The 25,281-nt window shown below is 38.5% G+C and overlaps 1 protein-coding gene across 2 annotated transcripts in view; it reads left to right on the top strand.

Annotated features, from left to right (window-relative positions):
• The window catches only part of ATL1 (atlastin GTPase 1), a 108,117-nt gene that overhangs the window by 21,138 nt on the left and 61,698 nt on the right, over window positions 1–25,281 (top strand). For both annotated transcript variants that reach the window (XM_006899199.1, XM_006899198.1), the window contains 3 exons: window positions 15,364–15,611; window positions 17,903–18,037; window positions 18,485–18,589. In XM_006899199.1, the coding sequence (XP_006899261.1) occupies window positions 15,364–15,611; window positions 17,903–18,037; window positions 18,485–18,589 (488 nt within the window). The remainder of the gene's footprint in view (window positions 1–15,363; window positions 15,612–17,902; window positions 18,038–18,484; window positions 18,590–25,281) is intronic.

Genomic DNA, 25,281 nt, shown 5'->3' with positions numbered 1-25,281 from the left:
ACCAGAACACAAAGGAACAGACACTGTCCTTGTCCTTTAGGAGCTCACTGTCAAGACGGACTGTAAAAACAACCAGCAGTGGGATAAGAGAGGGGGACTTTTAAAAAGGCCAGTAGTAAGTCATAACGCTGCACTGTACAGAAACGTCCATTCACAGGCCTGGGTGAGCCAGAGAAAGGCCCAAACTCCCAGACACCCCACAGGCTCAACGCCCAGTGCTCACTGCTCTCACTTCCTTCCCAGCAGAGACCTGAGGACCTTGAGGGGAACAGAGACACCTCTGATGACATCGCATCACTCTCCAGCAAACAGATTTAACTTATAGAAATATTTATAAAATATTTATAATAAAGGCACTTCCTTTTTATAACTTTACTCATTTTCTAAAAGTCTGTTCTTCCTGCAACCAAAGAAAAATTTTTCCTGGTTCATAGATATCCTTCCTCTGTAAACTGTCCCTCTCCTTTCTTTTCTTTCTTTTACCTTTCCTGCATCTTTTTCAGATATATTTTTTCTATTAATTTGTATATTGCCATACTATTCTTTTGAGGTGCTTTCTGGTCAATTCTGCCTCATTGCAACTCTGAATGAAACATTGCCAAGACCTATGCTGTCCACACAATAAAATCATTGCTCTTTTTGAACACCTTATTGTAGATACCACATAGTTCATTTAATTGAAGGCCTTCCTCTTTTCTTTTTTGGCCTTCTTCTTTTTTGTTGACTGTCTACTTTACTAGCATGATGTACTTCTCCAGAAACTGATTCCTTCTAATGACACATTCAAAGTGCATGAGGTGAGCTCTCACCATTCTCACTTCTAAGGAGCATTCTAACTGTACTTTTATCTGTGACATAATTGATTGTCCTTCTGATAATCCATAGTATATTCTTATTCTTTGCCAACATTACAATTTAAAGACATCAATTCTTTATTCTTTAGTCTTCCTTACTTATTGTCTAGTTCATGTATATGTTGTTGTTATGTGCCATCAAGTTGCCTGTGACTCACAGTGACTGTACAATAGCTCTAAACTCTGCCCTATCCTGAATCGGTCTCACTGACTCTAACTGCCTACCCCTTTTACCCTAGTTACTGTGCCAATCCATCTCATCTGGGGTCTTCCTCTTCTGCGCTGTCCTTCCACCCTTCCAAGCATTATGTCCTTCTTCAAGGATTGGACCCTCCTGGCCACATGCCCAAAGTATGTGAGACAGAGTTTCAAAATCCTGGCCTCCAAGGAGAAACTTGGTTTCACCCTCTCCAAGACAGACCTATTTGTTCTCCTGGCCATCTTGGTATGTTCAAGACTTCTCCCGCACCACAACTTAAAGACATCGTTTCTTCTTCTGTCATTCTTAGTCCAGTTCTCTGATGCATAGCAAGAAATTGCAAAGACCATGGCCTGGATCAAGTGCACCTGAATCTCTAGACTAATATCACTGCTTCTTAACACTATGGAGAGGTCCCTAACAGCATACGTTCCCAGGGCAATTAATCCTTTAATTTCCTGACTGCTGGTACCATTAGGTGTTGATTGTGTTTGGAAGTCTCCTTGGTTTTCAGTGAATAAGATAATGTCATTTGCATATACAAATTGTTGTTGTTGATTGCCTTCGAGTCAAGTATGACTCATAGTGACCCTATGAACAAAAAGCCTGAAGCCCCTCTATAGCTATCAACATTTATCAAAGTCTGTAGAGTTTCCAGAGGCGTGTTATTTAGGAAGTAGATGCCACTCCTGCTTCCAAATCTGTCATAATATGATGTTGTTGTAATGTGCCATTGAGTTGCCTGCAATGCATAGCGACCCTATGTATAGCAGCTCTGAACCTTTCCTTGTCCTGAGCCAGTCTCACTAGTTCTGACACATCCACCCCCATTGCCCCAGTTACTATATCAATCCATCTCATCTGGGGTCTCCCTCTCCTGCACTGTCCATCCACCCTTCTGAGCATGATGTCTAAATTTTTTTTTTATTTATTCATTCAAGCACACTTTTCTCCCTCTCCCACCCTCTTCCTCAATTCCTCTTGTAAGACTATGAATTGTCATATACATGGTTTCTAAATGTCCATTCCTTTTGGGATGAACTCCGTGTCACTCATTCCAGTGTAGTGTTCATTATCTATCCATTCTTTTCCTGCTCTCCCCCTCCCCCATCTTGATCCTTTTATTACAGTAATGGGTTTATGCAGTATTTGTCTCTTTGTGCCTGAGGTATTTCACTCAATATAATATCTTCCAGACTCATCTATGTTGTGTAGTGTTTTACAAGTTCATTATTTTCCAATGTTGTGTAGTATTCCATTTTGTAAATATACCATATTTTCTCTATCTGTTCAATTGCTGATGGGCACTTGGGCTGTTTCCATCTCTTTGCTATTAGAAAGAATGCTGCAGTAAACATGAGTGTGCCAATATACATATCCAAATTCTTAATGTATTTTATCCAAATCTGATGCTACATACTTCTATAAGTAATCCAGCTTTTTGGATTACTTGCTCAGCATACATATTGAGTAGGTTCGGTGAAAGGATCCAACTCTGGTGCACACCTTTCCTGATTTCACTCCATGCAGTATCCCCTTATTCTATTTAAACAGCTGCTTCTTGGTCTATGTACAGGTTCCACAAGAGCACAGTTAGGTGCTGTAAAATTCCTATTCTTCACAATATTATACATAAATTGTTAAGAACCACAGAGTCAAATGGCTTTGTATAGTCAACAAAATACAGCTAAACTTCTTTCTGGCATTCTCTACTTTCAGCCAAGATTCATTTGACATCACCTCAGCCAAGATTGATTTGACTTCAGCCGTGATATTCCTCATACTAAATTCTATTCTGGATCTAGTGCCCTGTTGATGTAAACTGGCATCTTCTGCTGTTTCCTGAGATAGTTGAATAGTGACAGATTATTTTTGATACAGTGACTCTTGTATACTTTTTTCACCTTCTGTTGATGTTCCCTGCATTGTTAAAAATTTGCCCAAGGGATTCTTAACTACTGCAACTGAATGCTTGAATTTTTGTATTTGATTTTTTTTTAATTTGAGAAATGCCAAACATGTTAGTCCCTTTTAGTTTTCTAATTCCAGTTCTTTCCACATTTCATTAGAATAGTTTATGTTGTCTTCTTCAGCCGTCCTTTGAAATCTCTTCAACTCTTCTGTTTCATCGTTTCTCATTTACTTAAGCTACACTGTGTACAAGAATACATTTCAGGCTGTCTTCTAACATCTGGTTTGGGGTTTTTATTTTTTTAAAATTACTTTTGTCCTTTGCTTTTTTCCATGCATGGTATCTTTGATACCATCTCACAACATGTCGAGTCTTTGGTTATTAGTGTTCAAGGGAATTCTAGTAATACTAGTCACCAAAAGATGGTGCATTTCTGGTTCAAATCCACTAGCTACTCCATGAAAGAAATGTGGAAAGTTTCCTTTTACTAGGATTTATAGATTTTTATTGAAAACCCAAGAGAAGGTCACTGTGAGTCAGAACTGACTTGACCGAAGTAAGTTTGAGTTTTTATCCAGTGTTGTTGTTGTTATGTACTGTTGAGTTAAAATGAACCCATAGCTGACCCTCCAGCAAGTTTTTAGAGGCAATAAATCACACTGAAGAGCAATGGTGTCTCTCTGGAGACTGAGGTGTGTCTGATACAGGCTATGTATGGTCTTCACAATCACTTGTTATGCATCAGAGAGTTGGACAATGACCAAGGAGGATAGAAGGAGAATGGATGCCTTTGAGCTGCGGTGCTGGAGAAGAGTATTGAGAGTACCATGGACTGCTAGGAAAACAGATTTGTCCTGGAAAGGGTTAAACCGGGTGGCTCCTTGAAGGCAAGGATTCTGAGGCTCCGTCTAACTTACTTTGGACATGTTGTGAGGAGAGACCGGTCCTTAGAGAGGGACATCATGCTTGGGAGGGTGGAGGGACGGCGCAGGAGAGGAAGGCCCTCTATGAGGTGGATTGATTCAGTGACTGGGATAATTGGGATGGGAGTGTCAGAGACAGTGCGATTGGCACAGGACAGAGCGGAGTTTAGGGATGTTGTACATAGGGTCACTATGAGTCGCAGGCGACTCGGTGGCACATAACAACAACAAATCACACTGGAGGAGATTGCTCATCTGTGGTGTTAAAGGTCCACAGTGGCTTTCCTAGCCATTGTCTGACTTTGCCATGTGGATGGGTATGAATATGTGAATAGGATATACAAGCCTATCCACAAGGGGATTGGCTAGTCTTGCCATTAAATTGAGCAGTTCCAACATCAGGGTTGGAGAATCTGACTGCCAGCAAGGAACAGGAATGTCTTTTGGGAGCCAGAGATTCTTGCACCAGTCAGACTATGATCTACATGAGAACAGAAGCAGCTCAGCAAAGAACCAGAGACTTGATATGAGACAAAGCAAACTAAGGGACTGCTTCCCCACCGGAACCAGACCTAAGAGCCTTTGTCCAAGTTGATTAGAGGACCTGGGGGTGCACTAGTGGAGTAGAGAGCCATAATTGGCAGGACCAAGAGCTTCTTAACACTGGCCTAAAGCCAAGATGTTAATGGCTGAGTGAAGTAACTTGAGGGCACATTTTGGGAGCTGATCTGAGTGATTGTATTCCGCTACTCAATTGTTACTGGCCTTTTGACTTCCCTAAAATAGTACTATGTGGTCTGCTAGCTATTAGATTTTGGACCCAATAAAACAGTAATACTGATGTTGGGATGAGTTGAAAGAGATCTGGGAACACAGGGGACATCTCTGACCTTGTGGAAATTGGTTTTGTGTTGTTGATGGGACTAGTTAGCCTTTGTGAAGTTGGTTAAGGTCAGATACGGCTGTCTCCATATGGCCATTGCTCTTTTTGCATCATCTTTCCCCTGCAGAGCAGCTAGTGGATTCGAAACATATGCTTTTTCAAGTTGGCAGCATAGCACTAGGCCATCAGAGTCAAATCTGTATCATAATATTTTTTTATTTTTTTAAATTTTATACTTTTTACTTACGAAGTTTGCACATATTGGGTTTTTTAAATTTTTAAAATTTTATACTGGTTTACTTAACAAAGTTCATAAAGTTGATATACATTGCTTTTCACACTGTATCTTACCCCTTTTCTTTACCCACCCCTCCCTCTACCCATCAAATTGTATGATGTTATGATTAATCCCTCCCCCTTGGATCCTCATACTTGTTCTACAATAATGGTCTTATACAGTATTTATGTTTATGAGACTGAGTTAGTTCACTTAGCATAATGCTCTCCAGTCTCTCCCATGTTCAGTAGTAATTTACAAAATCCTTGCTCCTACATGCTGCATAGTATTCCATTGTGTAAAAGTACCATAAGTTATCAATTGATTCCATTGTGGTTGGGCATTTAGGCTGTTTCCATGTTCTTGCTATGGCAAATAATGCTGCTATGAACTTTGGGGTACAAGCCTCTGTTTGTGATTCAGTTTTCATTTTCTCAGGGTATATTCCCTGCAATGGAATAGCTGGGTCACATGAAATTTCTGTGTTCAACTTTTCTGAGAAAATGCCAAACTGCCTTCCAGTGGTTGTACCATTCTACCAACAATGTATAAGAGTTCCTATCTTGCCACATCTTCTCCAATATTTATTACTTGCTGCCCTGATAAACTTTGCCACTTTTACTGGAATAAGATGGTATCACATTATGGTTTTGATTTGCATCTCTCTTATTGCTAGTGATTTAGAGCATTTATTCATATTTGGCCATCCGAATGTCCTCTGTGAAGTCTTTCCATGTCTTTTGCTCATTTTGTAATTGAATTATCAGTCTTTTTCTTCTGAAGGCCTTGAAGGATTCTGTAAACTTCCATTATGAGACCCTTGTCTGAGATGGTATTGCCAAATGTTTATTCCTAGACAGTAGGTTTTCTTTTCACCCCGTTGGAAAAAGTTTTTTATGATTACAGAGATTTGATCTTTAGAAGGTCCCATACATCAATTTTATCCTCTTTAGACCACATTTCTGGAAGTATTTGGCAGTCCTTTTATATCATACACTGGGCCTTCTAAGCTTGATCCCAGTTTGTCTCTTATAAACTCTATGGTGTTGGGCTTTATTCCCAGGGTCTCTGATCCACCTTGAGTTGACTTTTGTGTATGGTGTGAGATGTGGATCCTATTTCAGCTTTCTGCAGTTAGCAGTTCAATTTTGCCAGCACCATTTGTTGAAGAGGTTGTCATTTCCCCATTTGATAGGTTTTATTTCTTTGTCGAATATCAGTTGACCATAGATAGATGGGTCCATTTCTGGTTTCTCGGTTCTGTTCCATTGACCTATGTGCATGTCATTGTACCAGTACCATGCTGTTTTGGTTACTACTGCTGTGTAGCAGGTTTTGAGATCAGGAAGTGCTATGCCTCCCACTTGATTTTTGTTTTTCAGAAGTGCTTTGTTTATTTGGGATCTCTTTCCTCTCCAAATAAACTTGACAATTTCCCTTTTGATCTTGAAAAATGAATTTGTTATCTGTTTTAGGATTGCATTGAACATGTAGATTGCTTTTGGTAGGACTGTCATTTTCACAATATTGTATCTTCCTATCCATAAACAAGGAATATTTTTCCATTATTTAGCTCTTTTATTGTGTCTCACAAAAACGTTCTGTAGTTTTCTTTGTATAAGTTTTTTGTGTCTCTAGTTAGATTCACTCCCAGGTATTTCAGTTTGTGATTAACTTGACATCATTCTTCTTCTATTTTGTATTCTGCTTATGCTTAACTATATGCTTAAAAATGGCCTATGTTGGTTCATTTTAACTTACAAATATTTAGGAGATGAATCTTTAAGTATTCCATTTCATGTTTAATGGCTTCTGTCTTGCCTAGAGTCATACTTTTGATATTCCACATTGCAATTCTTAATGGCTATTTGTAGTTGTTTCTTCTGATTTTTAGTCATACATATTAGTAGATAAAATTACTTACTACTTTTCATCATTCAGGTTGCCTCTACTTTGAGGAAATAAGTTTTTCCTACTTGTATTTTGACTGTTTTCCAGTTGGAAGGATTCTTTTTAAAAACATCATATAAGACAATGTTCTACTGCTTTCATAATCTTTTCACTGGGCACTTTTTTCCCTCAAAAGTATATTGCCAAATATTTCTCCTCTTATTTTGGTATAAAGAGTCTGACAACAAATAGCTACTTGGAAAAAGAAATGTATATTTATGTTATGAACACTTATGTATAATTGTTTAATCTTAAACGAGAAGAAAGAAGAAACAAAAATAGATGTTAGAAGAGATACTGAGACTTACTCTAGAACATAAAGAAGCTAAAGCAAAAGGAAGAAATAAAACAAGATAGCTGGACAAAAGATTCAAAAGGAGGCTCCAAAATATAAAGCAAGGTAATATAACAAAATATATAAAGACTTGGCATTAGAAAGGGGAAAAAACTCCACTTAGCATTTCTTGATCTGAATTGAGTTGCAGTATTGAGGAATTCTATGGGCAGAATGTTGAATGATAAAGGAAACATCAAAATAAGAGAGAAGGAACACACAATTCACTATTAAAAAATTGTTTGAAATGGAATCATTTCAGGAAATAATATACTATCAAGAACCATTGGTACTTAAGGAAAAAATTCCTTAGGTCATGTAGAAGACTACATGAAAAGCTTTGGAAAAAATAAATAGTAATCCAGGAATTGATGGATTATCAATTGAAGTGCTTCAGCAAAGAAATGCACATTGTAGGCATGCTCACTGGCCTATGCCAAGAAGTTTGGAAGGCAGCTAGTTGGTTAGCAACTAGAGGAGATTCATATTTGTGTCCATTTAAGAAAAAAAAAAAGGTGAACCAACAAATGCATAAATGACTGAACAATATCATTAGTGTTACACACAATGAAAGTCTTCTTGAACATTATTTAAAGACAACTGGTGTGGTATATCAACAGGGAACTGCCAAAAATTTAAGCTGAGTTCAGAAACGGTCCTAAGTGATATCATTGCTAATGTCAGATTGATCTTGACTGAATTTCAGAAAGATTTTTCCTTATGTTTTTTTCCACTATAGGAAACCATTTGACTATGTGGATCACAACAAATTATAGATAACATTGAGAAGAATAGGTATTCCAGAACACTTAATTGGGTTCATATGGAATCTATACATAAACCAAGAAGTAGTGATTTGAACAGAATAAGGAAAACCTATGTGGTCTAAAATAAAGAAAATGTGTATGAGAGTTGTATTTTTTTTTTATGGTGAGAAAAATTTATATTTAGAATTAGCCAGCTGGACTGTTTAGATGATCCCAATTTTGTTGGCAACATCCAAACCATCATAGTCAGGATCAAGTCGAACATAGGCCTTCTTCTCTCCACCAGGCCTAATCAAAGTGTTGACCTTAGCCACATCAGTATCATAGAGCTTCTTTGCAGCTTGTTTAATTTGCTGCTTGTTGGACTTGACATCCACGATGAACACAAGTGTGTTGTTATCTTCTATCTTCTTCATGGCTGCCTTAGTGGTCAGAGGAAATTTGATGATGGCATAGTGGTCAAGCTTGTTTCTCCTGGGGGCGCTCTTCTGGGGGTATTTAGGCTGCCTTCAGAGTCTCAGCGTCTTAGGCTGCCGGATGGTGGGTAACGTGGGGATCTTCTTTTTTTTTTTTTTTGGCTGTGGACGCCCTTCAGGACTGCCTTCTTGGCTTTAATGTCTTTGCTTTGGCTTCAGCTTTGGGAGGGGCAGGGGCTTCCTTCTTCACTTTCGATGCCATCTTAGTAGAAAAGCGAGAGTTATATTCATTCACCATACCTATTTAGTCCACATGCTGAGGAAATAATTTTAGAAACTGAACTATATGAAGAATAATGTGGTATCATAATTGGAGGAACAGTCATTAACAATGTGAGATAAGTAGATATGAGAGGTGATGATAGTGACTTGATATGGGATATGGGATCCCCTAAAGTTCTAGGACAAAGTTCAAATCTGTTATTTATAGGGTTGCTATGGGTTGTACTCAAGGGCACCCAACAACAAAAACAACATAGTTGTAATATGGTGTTTGTAGAACATCTAAATCACATGATGTCCTATTTCATAGAATGTATTATAGACATTAAGTTTCATATTCCTGTATTGTGGGTCTTTTTTCCCTTTAATTCTATTTTATCCCATTCTGGATAAAGTATATTTTGCTGTTATTTTGGAAGTTGTATTTGGTTACTCATTCAGAAAATATTTTTCTTTTCCTGTTATTCTCTTCATGTTCTACTTTTAGAAAGAGAAATAATTGTTTTAGAAAAAGTAACTTATATTTTTCATTTTAGTTGCCAAGAGATATTTTTCTTGCTATTATATCTTTTCTCCATACCAGACTTACTACTGTAAAGTCTTTCACACTAACCTCATAGGACAAAATAGAAATATTCCATAGGGTTTCCAAATCTTTAAAACTTTACATAAGGCTTGCATGATCTATCACAGAACAATTTGAGAGTTTGAACTGTAGACCTTTTGACTAGAAGATAAGTTCTTTAACTACTGTGCCATGAGGAATTTTCTCAACATTATCTCTAGAATACATAGAGTCTATCCCTTAATTTATACTGTACATACGGAGTATAGATTTTATACAAAGCTTGCAATTTAGAAAATAATAAAGTTCACAATATTTAGTATACCAAAGTGTTTGTACTTCCCATTCTAATTTTTTTTGAGAATCCCCTTTCTACATATCTAAATACAGCAGCCAAATAGTCAACTTCCAGTGATTTAAAATACCATATATAATGAACAAGTCACACAAAACCTCTACACTGAATAAAAATAAGTAAAAATCAGAAATGACACGTGTATTTGGTTCTCTTCTTGTGAACCATCTATTTATATTATCCATAGTAAAATGCTAATTTCCTTTTTTTTATGACCCATTTTTAATACCTTCCTCCTTTTAAGTGAACTCTAGTAGTCTAGTAGTTAAGGAGTTATACTGCCAACCCAAAGGAAAGTGGTTTGAATCCACTATCTTTACAGGAGAAAGATGGAATATTTCTTTCCTTGAGATTTACAGTCTCTGAAACCCTGCTGGAGGATCAGCTATGAGTTAATTCCTACTTGACAGCAATGAGATGGACTTGTAATTTTTTCATAATTCTCAGGGAACTGAAACAAAGTTTAGGCTATAAACACAATTCACTCATAATAGCCATCTAGTTGGAACCAACTCATAACTAACCCCTAAATGGGTTTCTGAGGCTATAATAAGCGTTTTGGGAGCAGATGGGTCTGTCTTTCTCCTATGAGCCACTGGTGGAATGAACCCTTAGAGAAGAGTAGCTTTTGAATTAGCAGTGTAACTCCCTCCAGATTAGGCCATCCAGCTCCCTAAAACTTATTTTAGTGTGGAAAACCTTGATATGCAGGTGAAAGAAATTTTGCATTTTTTCTTCTTGCTTACCAAGAATAATGTGTAGTAGTACTTAGATAATAAAGTATTATGAATATTTAATCAAGTACTGAAGAAGAATATTGAACATACTATGGACTGCCAAGAGAACTAACAGGCCTGGCCTAGTGAGGGTGAAACCAAGCTGCTCCTTGGACACAAGGATTTTGAGACTCTGTCTCACATACTTTGGGCATGTAGCGAGGAAGGGGCCAGTCTTTGGAGAAAGATCTCATATTTGGAAGGATCAAGGGACAGTACAGGACAGGAAGAGCTCTGATAAGAGCGACTGACACAATAACTTGGGTAATGAGGGTAGATGTGTCAGAATCAGTGAGACTGGCTTAGGACAGGGCTCAGTTCAGAGCTATTGTGCATAGGTTTGCTATGAGTCTTAATCGACTCAACGACACATAACAACAACAATCAAATGTATAATATTTGATCTTAGTAACACCTTGAATTACTGTATTTATAATATTTATAAGATTATGTATTTATTACATATAGATATCTAATTTTCCCAGTGCCATTGTTGAAAAGACTTATTTTATATTTCTATTGAATTACCTTAGTAAAAAAACGTACTGATTACCCAACACTCTTGGTACTAGCATCCAAGAAATCAAAAGATGAATTACATTAGAAAAGTTTGCTGTCAGAGACATCTGGAAACTAAGGTGTGCCTGATCCAGGCCATAGTCTTTGCAATTACTTGTTATGCACCAGAAATCTGGACACTGACTAGGGATGAGAGAAGGAGAATTAATGCTTTTGAGCTGTGGTGCTGGAGAAGAATATTGAATACCATGGACTGCTAACAAACATGTTCATCCTGGAGAGGGTGAAATCAGGCTGCTCCTTGGAGGCAAGGATATTGAATTTCCATCTGACATACTTTGGGCATGTTGCAGGAAGAGACCAGTCCTTGGAGAGAGACATCATAGTTTGGAGGGTGGAGGGACAGTGCAAGAGAGGAAGATCCTGGATGAGATGGATTGAGTCTGTGGCTGAAGTAATGGGGGTAGGTGGGTCAAGACAGAGCAGGGAGGGGTATGGAAATAGGGTCACTATGAGTTGCAAGCAACTCGACGGCACATAACAACAACCCAAGAGAAATTAAAACATATCCATACAAAGACTTGCACACTAATACTTGTTGTATGCTGTCAAGTTGAATACAACTCATGGCAACCCTATGAACCCTCTGAACTTCCCTAACCTGAGCCAACCTCACTATCTCTGGCACATTTGACCTCATTCATTGTTGGGGTTGTTTTTGTTTTGTTTTCATATATTTACATAACTTCCTGTGATTAATTTTAGGACATTTGCATTACTTCTCAAAAAAAATGTGTGTTTTCTCTCATAGTCACCCTTCACCTGCTCCCAGTTACCCCAGCTCATAGACAGTCCCTAAACTACTGTATATCTGCTGCCATAGAGTTGATTCTGACTCATATTCTACCTACCGCTATTAGTTGATTTCAAGTCATAACCACCTTCCATCAGGTTTCTAAGGGTATAAATATTTATGAGCGTAGACAGCCTATCCTGCTACAGTAGCTGGTAGATCCTGTAGACATTTCAGTTAGCAGCACAGCATGTAGCACATAATGCCTCCAAAGCTCCACCACGAAGTCGTCATCTACTGTACAAATCTGTAAATAGACATTTGCCTAGTCTGGATATTCTATACAAAGAAAATAATACAATATATGGCTGGTTGTGACTGATTAGTTTAGCATAATCTTTTCAAGGTTGATTCACATTGTAACATAGTTTAGTACTTCATTCCTTCAGAAGACCAAACAATAATTTCATTGTATAAAATATAGAATATTATGCATACTCATTTACCAGATGATGGATATTTAATTACTTTCACATTTTTGTTATTATGCACAGTGTTGTTATAAATATTAGTGTTGTCTGGGACTATATTGGGAAAACTGAAACCAGTTCACTCTGTGGAGGTAAAGCTTTTTGAAGCTGTATCTCACAAAGAGGGGCCGAGAAAGGCATTACACTTGGAAGATATAATAAGGGTGGTCAAGTCTGACTATCCTCATCAGTATTATCCATGGCAGCAAACAGATAGCTTCTAGGTCAGACATGCCACCACCTGTGCTCCTGCACCGATTTCCACCAATCATTGGGTTCAATATTCGTTGTTAACTCACAGACTTTACTCACAGTGTGGTACCAAGAGTGAAGTTTATTAGGGAAATAAGTTGGAGAGTAGGGCAAAGATTATCACCTAGTGCAAATAGAGGTTGAGTCCAACAGTCCCAAACAAAATTAACAGCAAAACACTAATTCCTCAATTAGTAAAAGTTCAAGTTCAGTTCAGTACCATAAATTCAACAAGCCTCTGGTTCTCTTAATCGTCTAGCAAGTTTTTCTTCAGAGTAGTTACAGGTAAGCTTTTCTTTCAGTGATCCAGGAAACGTTTTACTGTGGCCAATTCAATGATCCAGCAAGCAAAACCTTTAATTGTAGTCTTTTATTTCAGGGTTCCTCTGGTTACACCTCTCTTCACAGTCTCTTCACAGCAGTGTCACACTCTTCTTTATGCACCACCATCACCAGGATCTCATTCTACAGTATATAAAGCACTGTCTCTCTTACATTGATTCCACAGCTATTGATGATTTGCAAGACCATGTGTCTGCAGTTAATGTAGCTGAATATCAGCAGAGTCTATTGTAATGACTAGAAAAGACAACTTTTAAATTAACACCACAGAAGGGTAGAAGATCAGCAGAAGAACATCCTGGATGACCCAGTGACTGTCAGATGGATTGACACAGTGACCTAAACCAAAAAACAAACCCACTGTCATGGAATCTATTCTGACTCTCCATTCAGTTGTCTTATCTTTCTTCCTCATAGTGGCTGGTAGATTTGCATTTCAGACCTTTGAGTTTTCACCTAAAATGCAATGTTATTGGTATTAGATTCTGCTGAGTGGACTACAACTCATAGCAATCCCATGAACAACACTTCAGAACCTTGTCCTACCGTGTGTCATTCTCACAATCTCTGCCATGCAAAGCTTATTGTTGCAGTCATTGAAAGACATAATAAAAAGTTTAAAAATATACTTTAGAATATATGTTCTTTTAGATATTCCACATATACCATTGAAAGGAACCCTAATGAGGCACGAAGCTGCTAACTGAAAGGTCAAAGTCATTGCCTGTAAATACTACAGCCTAGGAAATCCTATGGGGTAGTTCCTCTCAGTTCTTTGGTGTGATTATGAATTAGAATGGTCTTGGAAGCACACAACAACATTTATGTCATATGTGGAAAATTATATTTGATTTCTTGTATCATAATTACACTTTTACTTGCATTATCATTGTGCCTGCACAGAAGAATGATAAGCAGTCTCTTCCCATGCAGTTTCCAACCTCTGAAAACACACTGGAGAGTCAGCTATGAGTTTGTGCCAACTCAGCAGCACAAAGCAACAACAATATAACATTATCATGCCTGAACTTTCAGTACAGTTCAACCTAATCTCAATTGACCCACATAAAGTAACCTTCAAAAGTTTCTTATTTTTCTAATAAACTTCACTCTTGGTACCACACAGTGAGTAATGTCTGTGAGTCAACAACTAATATTGAACCCAATGATTGGTGGAAATTGGTGCAGGAGCACAGGGGGTGGCATGTCTGACCTAGCAGCTATCTGTTTGCTGCCATCATCATTGAATGATGAGTAGACTTCTTTGACTAAGCTTGAATGATATTCAGTCCTCTAACTAAACCCAAATAATTATCTATAACTTCAATTGCTGTAAGATATAGTATTATACACTTAGAGTCTAGCATTTTATAGATAGGATTCATACATTGAAAGAAAACAAACTATATTTATTCCAATTTTGAGAGTTTGTGATTCTGGTCACACTATGTATTTATTCCTATGTGTATTCAGATACCCTGGTGGTATAATAGGTTAAGTGCTGGGCTACAAACTGAAAGGTTGACAGGTCAAAGTCACCAGCTACTCTATGGGGAGAAAAATGAGGCAGTCTCTCCTCCTGTTATGATTTACAGGCTTGGGAACCTAATGATCGTTACTATGAGTCAAAATCTGCTTCTTTGCTGCAGCGGGTTTGTGTGTCTGTTTGTGTGTGTATATATATGCATTTCTGTATGTATATATTTTATAAAATTGTATTACGGCTGTTGCTGCGTGCCACCAAGTCAGAACTGACTCATAATTGACCCTTTTGTAGGTTTTCAGAGGCAGTAAATTGCATAGGAGAAAATTGTCCATCTTTTTTCCACAGAGCAACTGGTAGGCTTGAACCACGTGCCTTTAGTATGCCAGTGCTGCTCTGCTACCAGTAGGCCACCGGTGTTCCCTATGATATGATATGATATGATATGATATGATATTAATGATATTAATTATATTATGGTGTTATGTTAAGCCATATTATATCATATATGGAGCTCTGATACAGTATTTTATATTTTATATGTTGGTTTTATATGTTGGTTTATATATATGTTTATATATATATATAGCTTTAATAAATATTGCCACAATCTTTCATATAAGTAAATAAACTTTAAAGGGACAAAGAAAGTATGGACTAAAGCTGTTTCTTCTACTCCAGAAGTGGAGTCCTTTTATTTTATTTTTCATTCATCACCAAAAAAAGCTATCTATTAACTAATTTAAAGTTTTATTGAATCTGTATGCTTCTGATAAGTGATCAGTAAGACCAAACAGAAATCTTTCTGAAATATAATGTAAATGACATTCACATATATTATTAAAGTGAGCATATCTAATTCCACTCCATTCCTTTGTCAGGTGTGAAAGCTGAGCGATATTTATATGTTTCTGGGTATTATGAGATGGCCAGCTGTACTTTGTTCAACAGGGGGATTTTCAGAAAAGTCATATGAATGGAGCTCAGAAGAGGAGGAACCAGTGAAAAAGGCAGGACCAGTCCAAGTCCTCATCGTGAAAGATGACCATTCCTTTGAGTTAGATGAAACTGCACTAAATCGGATACTTCTGTCAGAGGCTGTCAGGGACAAGGAGGTGGTTGCTGTGTCTGTGGCTGGAGCATTTAGGAAAGGAAAGTCATTTCTGATGGACTTCATGCTGCGATACATGTACAACCAGGTATGTAAGAGGCGTTTGAAAGAGCATTCTTCTTTCTGTGCTTCTGCTCCATTGGGTTTTTACTTAGTAGAGTTTGCTATTTCCATTTCCATTATGTTATGCCCTAAACATTCACCAGTTTAAAAAATGCTATGGTCTATCCCCTTCAACTACAATAGCTGTAGCATCATGCTTCACAAACAGCTTTTCATGGATGTCACTATGCTTAGACCATAATTTTTAGTTTTTGCTCTTTAAAGAACAGACATCATTGTAAGATGACATGACTTTTGTATGTTTGAGTGTTTATAATGTCAAAGAACTTTTGTAATAACTTTTTTGTTGTAATTATTTTTTTCAGTATCTTACTATGAAAAATTCAAGTATACAGCAAAAGTAAAAACATTTCATTAAAACATGAACATTTTGGCATCTATAACTTATGTTCTACCACATGATATATCTGATTTGTTACAAATTTCACCATAAGAGTATTAAATATATCATAGACTGCCAGAAGAACAAACAGGTTCTTCCTAAATAAAGTGAAAACGGTCTGCTCCTTGGAGGCAAAGATATTGACTTTCCTTCTGACATACCCTGGGCATGTTGCCAGAAGGCACTAGTCCTTGGAGAGGGTCATCATGCTTGGAGGGGGTGAAGGGACAGCGCAAGAGATGAAGACCCTAGATGAGATGGATTGACTCGTTACTGGGGTCAAGGGGATAGATGTGTCACAGATAATAAGGTTGGCTCAGGATAGAGCAGTGTTCAGGGTCACTATGAGTTGCAAGCGACTTGACAGCACCTAACAGCAACTATAAGTCATACCTTTACTTGGCAAGGTAGAGGATCTGCGAAAAAGAGGAGGGCCCTCAGCAGTTGCACAGTGGTAACAACGAGATTGAGTATGGTGGACACTGTGAGGATGGCATAGGACAGGGCAATGTTCATGTCATAGGGTTGGTAGGTGTTAAATTTTTTTCACATTGAGCCTGTCTAAGCTTATCATTAATTTAGGTAGTCTACTTCCAAATTCTTCTGAATTAGTAAAGTTTTATATTTAATTCATGTGAGGTTTTAGATTGGATTATTTAAAGAGATCCTGCAAAAGTTAATATCTTATTCTATGAAACACCCAAATAAGTGTAAATTGAGAGCACTAGTGGTGTAGCAAGGAATTGTGTTTCCAACGCAAAAATACATGGTTCAAAGCCAGCAGCTGCTCTGCTTAAGAAAGATGAGCAGTTTCCTTCCATGTGATTTACTGTCTCTGAAAACCCGCTGGAGGGTCTGCTGTGGGTTGGTTCTTAGTTGACAATACACAACAATAACAACTATTAACCAAATTTACCATGTCTTAATTACTGAATTTAAGAGATGCTTCCTAGTCTTTATTTTCATTTCTTTTTTTAAATTGTTTTTGTTCAGTTGACAGTTAACGTCGATTCTATTTACCTTTCGCCTCACAAATTTATTTGTATCAATATTCCCCTGTCTTTTGTTATTATGGCCTTGGTTCGGATCCTCAATCACATTTTTTACATTTATAATCATCCCCTTTTTGTTTTTTTCCTGGCTATTATCTTTCTTCCCTACCATCTCCCTTTTTGTCCAGAATAATCTTTCTAATCCTAACTGTAATGATATTCTGAGGCTGCATCTTTATAATTACTCATTCCTTGCAGAATAAACTCTAACACCCTTAGATACTTTACAAAACCTTTCAAAATCTGTCAAGCCTCTACTCCTTTCTGCCCCACGCTGTCACAACGCTTTAGCAATACCAAAGTGTCTGAACATGTCCTCATATCCTATGTGCTTCCGTCTCTTTCTTTCTTCTTTTTTTCTAGAATGTCCTTCTCTTATGTGCTTACCTGAAAAATTCTTAAACATCCACCAGGCCGTAGCTTAGATACCTCTCCTAAAAAGTCTTATATGACCAAGAGTTTGGTTTGGTATTCTCTTTTCCTGTTTCTTTTTATGCCTCCACAAATTCCCACTTGTATATGCATAAATAACATCATAATGGCTTGTTAACATATCTATCTCACTGCTAGATTGTGAGCTTCCTCTTGTCTGGATTGCTATTATTTTATCTCTGTAGCCCCTGGACCTATGACAAAACATGGCAGATGGTTGCTTTGTAATTAGCTTTTGGGTGCATAAATAGTTTGTGTTAATGCAAGACATATGCACATGTTATTTCTTTTTAACCAGAGTGAAAGCAGGATGAGAATTGGAATGGGTGAATGGGAAAAAAACTATACACACATATTCAGTTCCACATGATAGACTTTATTAATTTCTAGGAATCAGTTGACTGGGTTGGTGATTACAACGAACCATTGACGGGTTTTTCATGGAGAGGTGGGTCTGAACGAGAGACCACAGGCATCCAGATATGGAGTGATGTCTTTCTAATCAATAAGCCTGATGGTAAAAAGGTATGATGCTACATTTTAAATGAAATAGAATTTCACTTGCAGTTATCACTGTTTTTCAGAATTCTTGACAATTTTCATTTGAAAACATATCTTAGCCATTTTATATGTTGCTTAAAGAATGTAGGATAGTAACCTATTGCATGTCCTGTAAGCTAAGTGAAATTTCAAGAATAGAACAGAAGATCAGCCAGCTAGCATCTGTATTTTGTTTCAATTGCTGTGTTGTTTCTATTATATTGAGTTGCTGGTGAAAAGTAATTATTATAGTAATCAGTAGCTAATTAAAGATTTTATTTTTTTTGTGCCACTCATGCTATATAGAAGAAATTACATGTTAAATATTCAATGATAATAATAATTTAATTTTTCTTATGACATTAACCTGTAGTAGTCTTAATTACCTTCAAGTTCTGTAAAATGTCAATAATGTTTTCCTCTTATCTATAGGTTGCAGTGTTACTGATGGATACTCAGGGAACCTTTGATAGTCAGTCTACCTTGAGAGATTCCGCCACGGTATTTGCCCTTAGCACAATGATCAGCTCAATACAGGTATGGAATAAAATAAAACTCTTTTGATAAGTATTTGTGTGGTTTTGTTGTTCTTAGTTACCATCAAGTTGGAATTGATTTATAGCTGAACTTCCAGTAGGTTTTCAGAAATTGTAAATCAGATGGAAAGAGATTGCCCTTCTTTCTCCCCAGAAGCAGCTAGTGGATTCAAACCATGTCCCTTAGGGTATACAGTGCAACTCCTTACCAGTAGGCTACCAGGACTCCCCTGGTACATGTTTACCTAAAAATTATGAGGATCTATGTCTTTGTACACACATGATTTTGGGACAAACAAGAAACATGGCAATGAATTTGTATGTGTGTGTAATTTGACTCAGGGAACACACTGGTTCTCCTGATTTCTGTAAAGAGCATTGATTCTGTTGTTGTTGTTGTTGTTGTTATGTGCCGTCGAGTCGTTTGCGACTCATAGCGACCCTATGTACAACAGCCCTAAACCATGCTCTGTCCTGTGCCAATCTCATTGCCTCTGACACACCCACCCTGATTACCCCAGTCACTGAATCAATCCACCTCATAGAGGGTGTTCCCCTCCTGCGCTGTTCCTCCGCTCTACCCAGCATGATGTCCCTCTCTAAAGACCTGTCTCTCCTTACAACATGTCCAAAGTATGTCAGGCGAAGCCCCAGAATCCTTGCCTCCAAGGAGCAGCCTGGTTTAACCCTCTCTACGATGAATCTGTTTGTTTTCTTGGCAGTTCATGGTACATTCAATGCTCTTCTCCAGCACCACAGCTCAAAGGCATCAATTCTCCTTCTATCCTCCCTCGTCGTTGTCCAACTCGCTGATGCATAACAAGTAATTGCAAAAACCATGGCCTGTATCAGGCTCACCTTACTCTCCAGAGAGACACCGCTGTTCTTGAGTACTTTAGAGAGGTCCCTAACCGCAGACTTTCCCATTGCAATACGTATTTTGATTTCCTGGCTACTGGTGCCAAGAGTATTGACCATGGCGCCAAGCAAACTGAAGCTGTGAACAATCTCAATCTCTTCACCATCCATCCTGATGCTACCAATTGGTCCAGTGGTGAGAATTTTTGTCTTCTTAACATTGAGCCTCAGTTCATATTGAAGGCTGCAGTCCTTGACCCTCTGCAGTAAGTGCATGAGGTCCTCCTCAGTTTCAGCGAGCAGGGTTGTGTCATCTGCATAACGCAGATTGTTGATAGATCGTCCACCAATCCTAACGCCACGCTTCTCCTCATAGAGCCCAGCCTCTCGGATAATCTGCTCTGCATACAGGTTGAAAAGGTATGGAGACAGGACACATCCCTGGCGTACACCCTTCCCAATTTTGAACCATGCAGTGTTGCCCTGCTCTGTTCTGACGACTGCCTCTTGGTCCAAGTATAGGTTTCGCATTAGCACGATTAAATGTTCTGGGATTCCCATTCTTCTCAGAGTCAGCCACAGTTTGTTATCATCCACGCAGTCAAATGCCTTTGCATAATCAATGAAACACAGACATTCTTCTGGTATTCTCTGCTTTCAGCTAAGATCCATCTAACATCAGCTACAATATCCCTAGTACCACAACCCCTTCTAAACCCAGCATGGATTTCTGGCAGTTCTCTGCTGATGTACTGTTCCAGTCGTTTTTTATTCTGTTAGTATAGTCTATTATGAATTCGTTTCAAATTACTTGCTTTAGTCAGAAAAGGTAATTTTATCCTGTTGTTGTGTGTACCGTTGAGTCTGAACAGACACACAGAACCCTCCAGCAGGTTTTCAGAGGCAGTTAATCTCACGGGCGGAGATTGCCCATCCTTCTTTTGCAGAGCAGCTGATGGATTTGAACCACATGCCTTTGAAATTGCAGCTCAGCTTCTTGCCACTAGGCCACCAGACTTACTGATAATTTGTTTAAAGCCTGTAATTTAGTAATATTACATTTTATGTCTTCCTTCCTTTTCATTGCCATTGTGTACATTCTGACTCATAGTAGCCCTCCTTTGAGTTTCCAAAGATATGTCTTGTAAGAAGGAGACTGTCCATCTTTCTCTCAAGAAGGGTCTAGTGAGTTCAAACCACCAGCTTTCAGTTAGCAGCCTGACTCAGCATTACCACGATCTCGTCAAGGCTTCTTTTAGATATATTGTTGCTGTGTGCCATTGAGTTGAAACTGACCATAGCTGACCCTCCAGCAAGTTTTTCAGAGTCAGCAGATTGCACGGGAGGTGATTGTCTGTCCTTCTCCCATGGAGCAGCTGATGGATTTGAACCTTGAGCCTTTGGTATTGCAGTACAGCTTCCCACCACTAGACCACTAAAGCACCCTGCAGATATATTGTTTCTGTGGTTGTTAGGTGCCTTCAAGTTGAGCTGGACTCAAAGCATCCTTATGAACAACATATATGAACCCTGTCCTATCCAATGTCATCCTCACCTATCTCTGATATATTTTAGTCCATTGCTGCAGTCACTGTGTTATTCCATCATGATAGTGGTCTTCCTCTCTTTTACTCACCATCCACCATTCCATGCATGATATCTTTTTCAAAGGAATAGCCTCTCCTAGCAACGTATCTAAAGTGTGATAGATAAAGCTTTGCTGTCTTTGCCTCCAAGGAGCTTTCTGGCCACAACTTTTCCAAGTTCATTCTTTTGGCAGTGCATGGGACATTGAGTACTCTTCTCCAATACCACAACTGAAAGGCATCAATTATTCTGTCACCTTTATTCATTGTGCAGCTCTCAGATGCATAAGTAATTGAAAAGACAATAGCCTCAGTCAGGTGCACTTTAGTCTTCAGACTGATACCATTGCTCCTCAGTAATTTGGAGAGGCCCCTGACTGCTGACTTTCCCAGTGCAATATGTCTCCTCATCTCCTGACTGCTGGTACCAAGGGTGTTGATAGTGGATCCAAGCCAAATTAAATAATTGACTGTTTCAATCCTTTCTACATCTATCATGATGTTGGCGACTGGCCCAGTGGTAAGAACATTTGTCTTCTTGATGTTAAGATGCAATCCATATTGAAAGCTGTAGTCTTTGGTCTTCTGCATCAAATTCTTCAGGTCCCCCTCACTTACAGCAAGCAAGGCTGCATCATCTGCATAGCTCAGATTGTGAGCTATTTAGAGAGCTCGTGTGACCTAGTGGTAAGAACTTGTTCAGAAATCTCAAAGGCATGTAGTTTGAATCCATGAGCTGCTCCATGGGAGAAGAATAGGCAGTTTTCCTCCTGTGCAATTTACTACCTCTGAAAACCCAGTAGAAAACTGGGTATGGGTCAGTTCAGACTTGACAGCATATAACAACAACAATAACCTATTATTCAGTTCTGACTAAATCTTTCATCAAGTTTCTAAGGTTATAAATAAATCCTTACAAGAAGATATTACCCATATTTCTCCCTCAGAGTGATGGGTAGATTCAAGAAGCTATGCTGCTAATTCCAAAAGCACACAGTTCAAGGTCACCAGCTGCTCCATGAGAGCAGGATGGACAATGTCCTCCTGTGCAATTAACTGCCTCTGAAAACTCACTGGAGGGTCAGCTGTGGGTCAGTTCTCACTCTACCAATGTCCTCCTGTGCAATTAACTGCCTCTGAAAACTCACTGGAGGGTCAGCTGTGGGTCAGTTCTCACTCTACCAATGTCCTCCTGTGCAATTAACTGCCTCTGAAAACTCACTGGAGGGTCAGCTGTGGGTCAGTTCTCACTCTACAGTACTCAACAACAACAATGCCACTAATGCTCATTATACTTAGTGAAATAAGTTTTTAAAGGCACAAAGTTCTCTTCGCATAACCAGTAGAAAATTTCTAAATCTGAAAACTGCTTATGTTTACATCCCACTAATTGTATTTTTTTGTTTTATTGTGACAAGCTAAATTATCCATTAATAATGGAAATGTGGGGTATAGAACATGAATTTAAGAAAATTAGAAGAAGTAAAAAATACAATGTAATGCATAAAAATTTATATTCTAAGCAATAGTTAGGGACCTCTAGTAGCCTGGTGGTAAGAATCTGTGCAAATCTGCCAGCTGCTTCATACAAGAAAGATGGGCAATCTCCTCCTGTGTGATTACTGCCCCTGAAACCCACTAGAGGGCCAGCTATGGTCAGTTCTGAGTTGATTGTACAAAATGACAGGCGATAGTTAGATGAAATGGATTGGCCATTTTGAGTTTGACAGTATATCCATGGCAGAGAAGAAACAGGTCTATCCTGGACAAAGTGAAACCTTCTTCTTGGAGAGTAGAAAAGTGGTGTTAGGAGGGGTCAGTCCTTAAAGAAGGACATCATGCTTGGAAGGTTGACAGGTCAGTGCAAGAAAGGAATACCTTTGATGAGATGGATTGACACAATGACTGTAGCAGAGGGGTCTAGTGTATCAGAAATGGTGATGGTGAGGTTGGCTTAGGATAGGGCAAAGTGCAAAACCATTGTTCATAGCGTCACTATGAATCATAGTTGACTCTGTAGGATCTTATGGAAGCATTTCCAGCAATGGCAAATTGAAGAGAATTGGCATCACTTAATGCGAATATTTTAAAGTCTTTCCTGAAGTCCAACATTGTCAGTGGTAACATAACAAGGAAGAATAGTCAATAGAACTATTATCCAAATTTACCCCAAAACACTAATGTGAAAATGAAGAAATTGAAGATTTTAACCAACTTCTACTCTCTTAGATGGCTCAAATAGGCAATTAAGATATATTGATAATTACTGGTGATTGAAAGTTAGAAACTAAGAAAGATCAGTAGATGAAAAATTAGGCCTTGGTAATAGAAATGATGCCAGACATTTAACCACAGAGTTTTTCAAGACCAATGAATTATTAATTGACAATACTTTTGGGCATGTGTCCAAGAGGGACCAGTTTCTGGAGAAAGACATCATGCTTGGAAGGGTGGAAGGACAGCACAGGAGGAGGACCCTGTGTGGGATGGACTGACACAGTAACTGGGGTAATGGGAGTAGGTGTGTTGGAGATGGAGAGACTGGCTCAGGATAGAGCAGAGTTCAGAGCTGTTGTACATAGGGTAGCTATGAGTCATAGGCAACTTTATATATATAACAACAGCAATTTTTTTTCAGGTACCTTTGAATGTAACTTTATAAAAATTGATATTTTAATGAAAGATTATAGAGAACTTGGATTTACATTCATTCATTGTTGCACATTTTCCTTCCTGTTCCCCCTCCCCCCAGTTTGCTTTTGTCTTTGGGAAAAAAAGTTCTTTCATTGTTATACAGCTCCACCCACCTCCCACCCCCACCCCCGACCATTTTACTATGCAATTCTTATCCTGGTCTCTTGTCATGCAAATAATGCCTAGTCATATATTCCTTTTATACAGTTCTCTCCCTTGTCTGTTTCTTAGTTTCACCCCAACCCTCATATCAGTCCTGTTCTGTAACAGTGGCATTATGTCTTATTTGTCTTTTTGTCACTGAGCTAGTTCACTCAGCATAATGTCCTCCATGGTCACCTATTTTGTATATTTCATGAGTTCTTTCATTTTCAGTGCTGTATAGTATTCCATTGTGTGAATATACCACAACTTCTCTTTCCATTTGTTTGTTGATGGGCACTTGGGTTTGTTCCAAATCTTTGCTATTGTGAACAAAGCAGCAATACACATGAGTGTACATATATCTGCTTGGGTGGTAGTTCTGGTTTCTTTAGGGTATATTCCCAGTAGTGGAATTGCTGGATCAAATGATATATCTATTTGCACCTTTTTGAGAAAACATACTGCCTTCCAAAGTGATTGCACCATTTTACACTCCCACTAATGATGAATAAAGGTTTCTATCTCTCTACAACTTTGCCAACATTTGTTGTTTGCTGTTCTGTTAAATTTTGCTATTCTTTCTGGGGTGAGATGATATCTCATGGTTGTTTTGATTTGCATCTCTCTTAAAGCTTCGGATTCTGAACATTTCTTCATATGTATGTTTCCCATCTGAATGTCTTCTTTGGTGACGTGTCTGTTCATGTCCTGTGCTCATTTTGCAATTTAGTTGTTTACCTTTATATTTTTGTGGAATTAGAGTATTCTATAAATTCTAGATGTAAGTCCCTTATCAGACATGTCATTACCAAATATTTTTCCACAGTCTGTGGCTTCCCTTTTTACCCTGTTGTTGTTGTTGTTGTTGTTATGTGCCATCAGATCACTTGCGACTCATAGTGACCCTATGTACAACAGCCCTAAACTCTGCTCTGTCCTGTACCAATCATACTTTCTCTGACATTCCCATCCCAATTACCCCGGTCACTTAATCAACCCACCTAATAGAGGGCCTTCCACTCCTGCGATGTCCCTCCACCCTACCAAGCATGATGTCCCTGTCCAAGGACAGGTTCCTCCTTACAACCTGTCCAAAGTATGTCAGGTGGAGCCTCAGAATCCTTGACTCCCAAGGAGCATTCCGGTTTAACCCTCTCCAGGATGAATCTGTTTGTCTTCTTAGCACTCCATGGTACACTCAATACTCTTCTCCAGCACCACAGCTCAAAGGCATCAATTCTCCTTCCTCCTTAGTCATTGTCCAACCTTCTGATGCATAACAAGTGGTAGCAAAGACCATGACCTGTATCAAACGCACCTTAGTCTCCAGAGAGACACCATTGCTCTTCAGTACTTTGGAGAGGTCCCTAACAGCAGACTTTCCCATGGCAATACGTCTTTTAATTTCCTG

This window comes from Elephantulus edwardii, unplaced genomic scaffold, assembly GCF_000299155.1.
Source record: "Elephantulus edwardii isolate Elephantulus edwardi_28Jun2011 unplaced genomic scaffold, EleEdw1.0 scaffold00247, whole genome shotgun sequence".
NCBI lineage: Eukaryota > Metazoa > Chordata > Mammalia > Macroscelidea > Macroscelididae > Elephantulus > Elephantulus edwardii.
The sequence above is the reverse complement of the archived record's forward strand: the minus strand, read 5'-3'. Positions and strand labels throughout refer to the sequence as shown.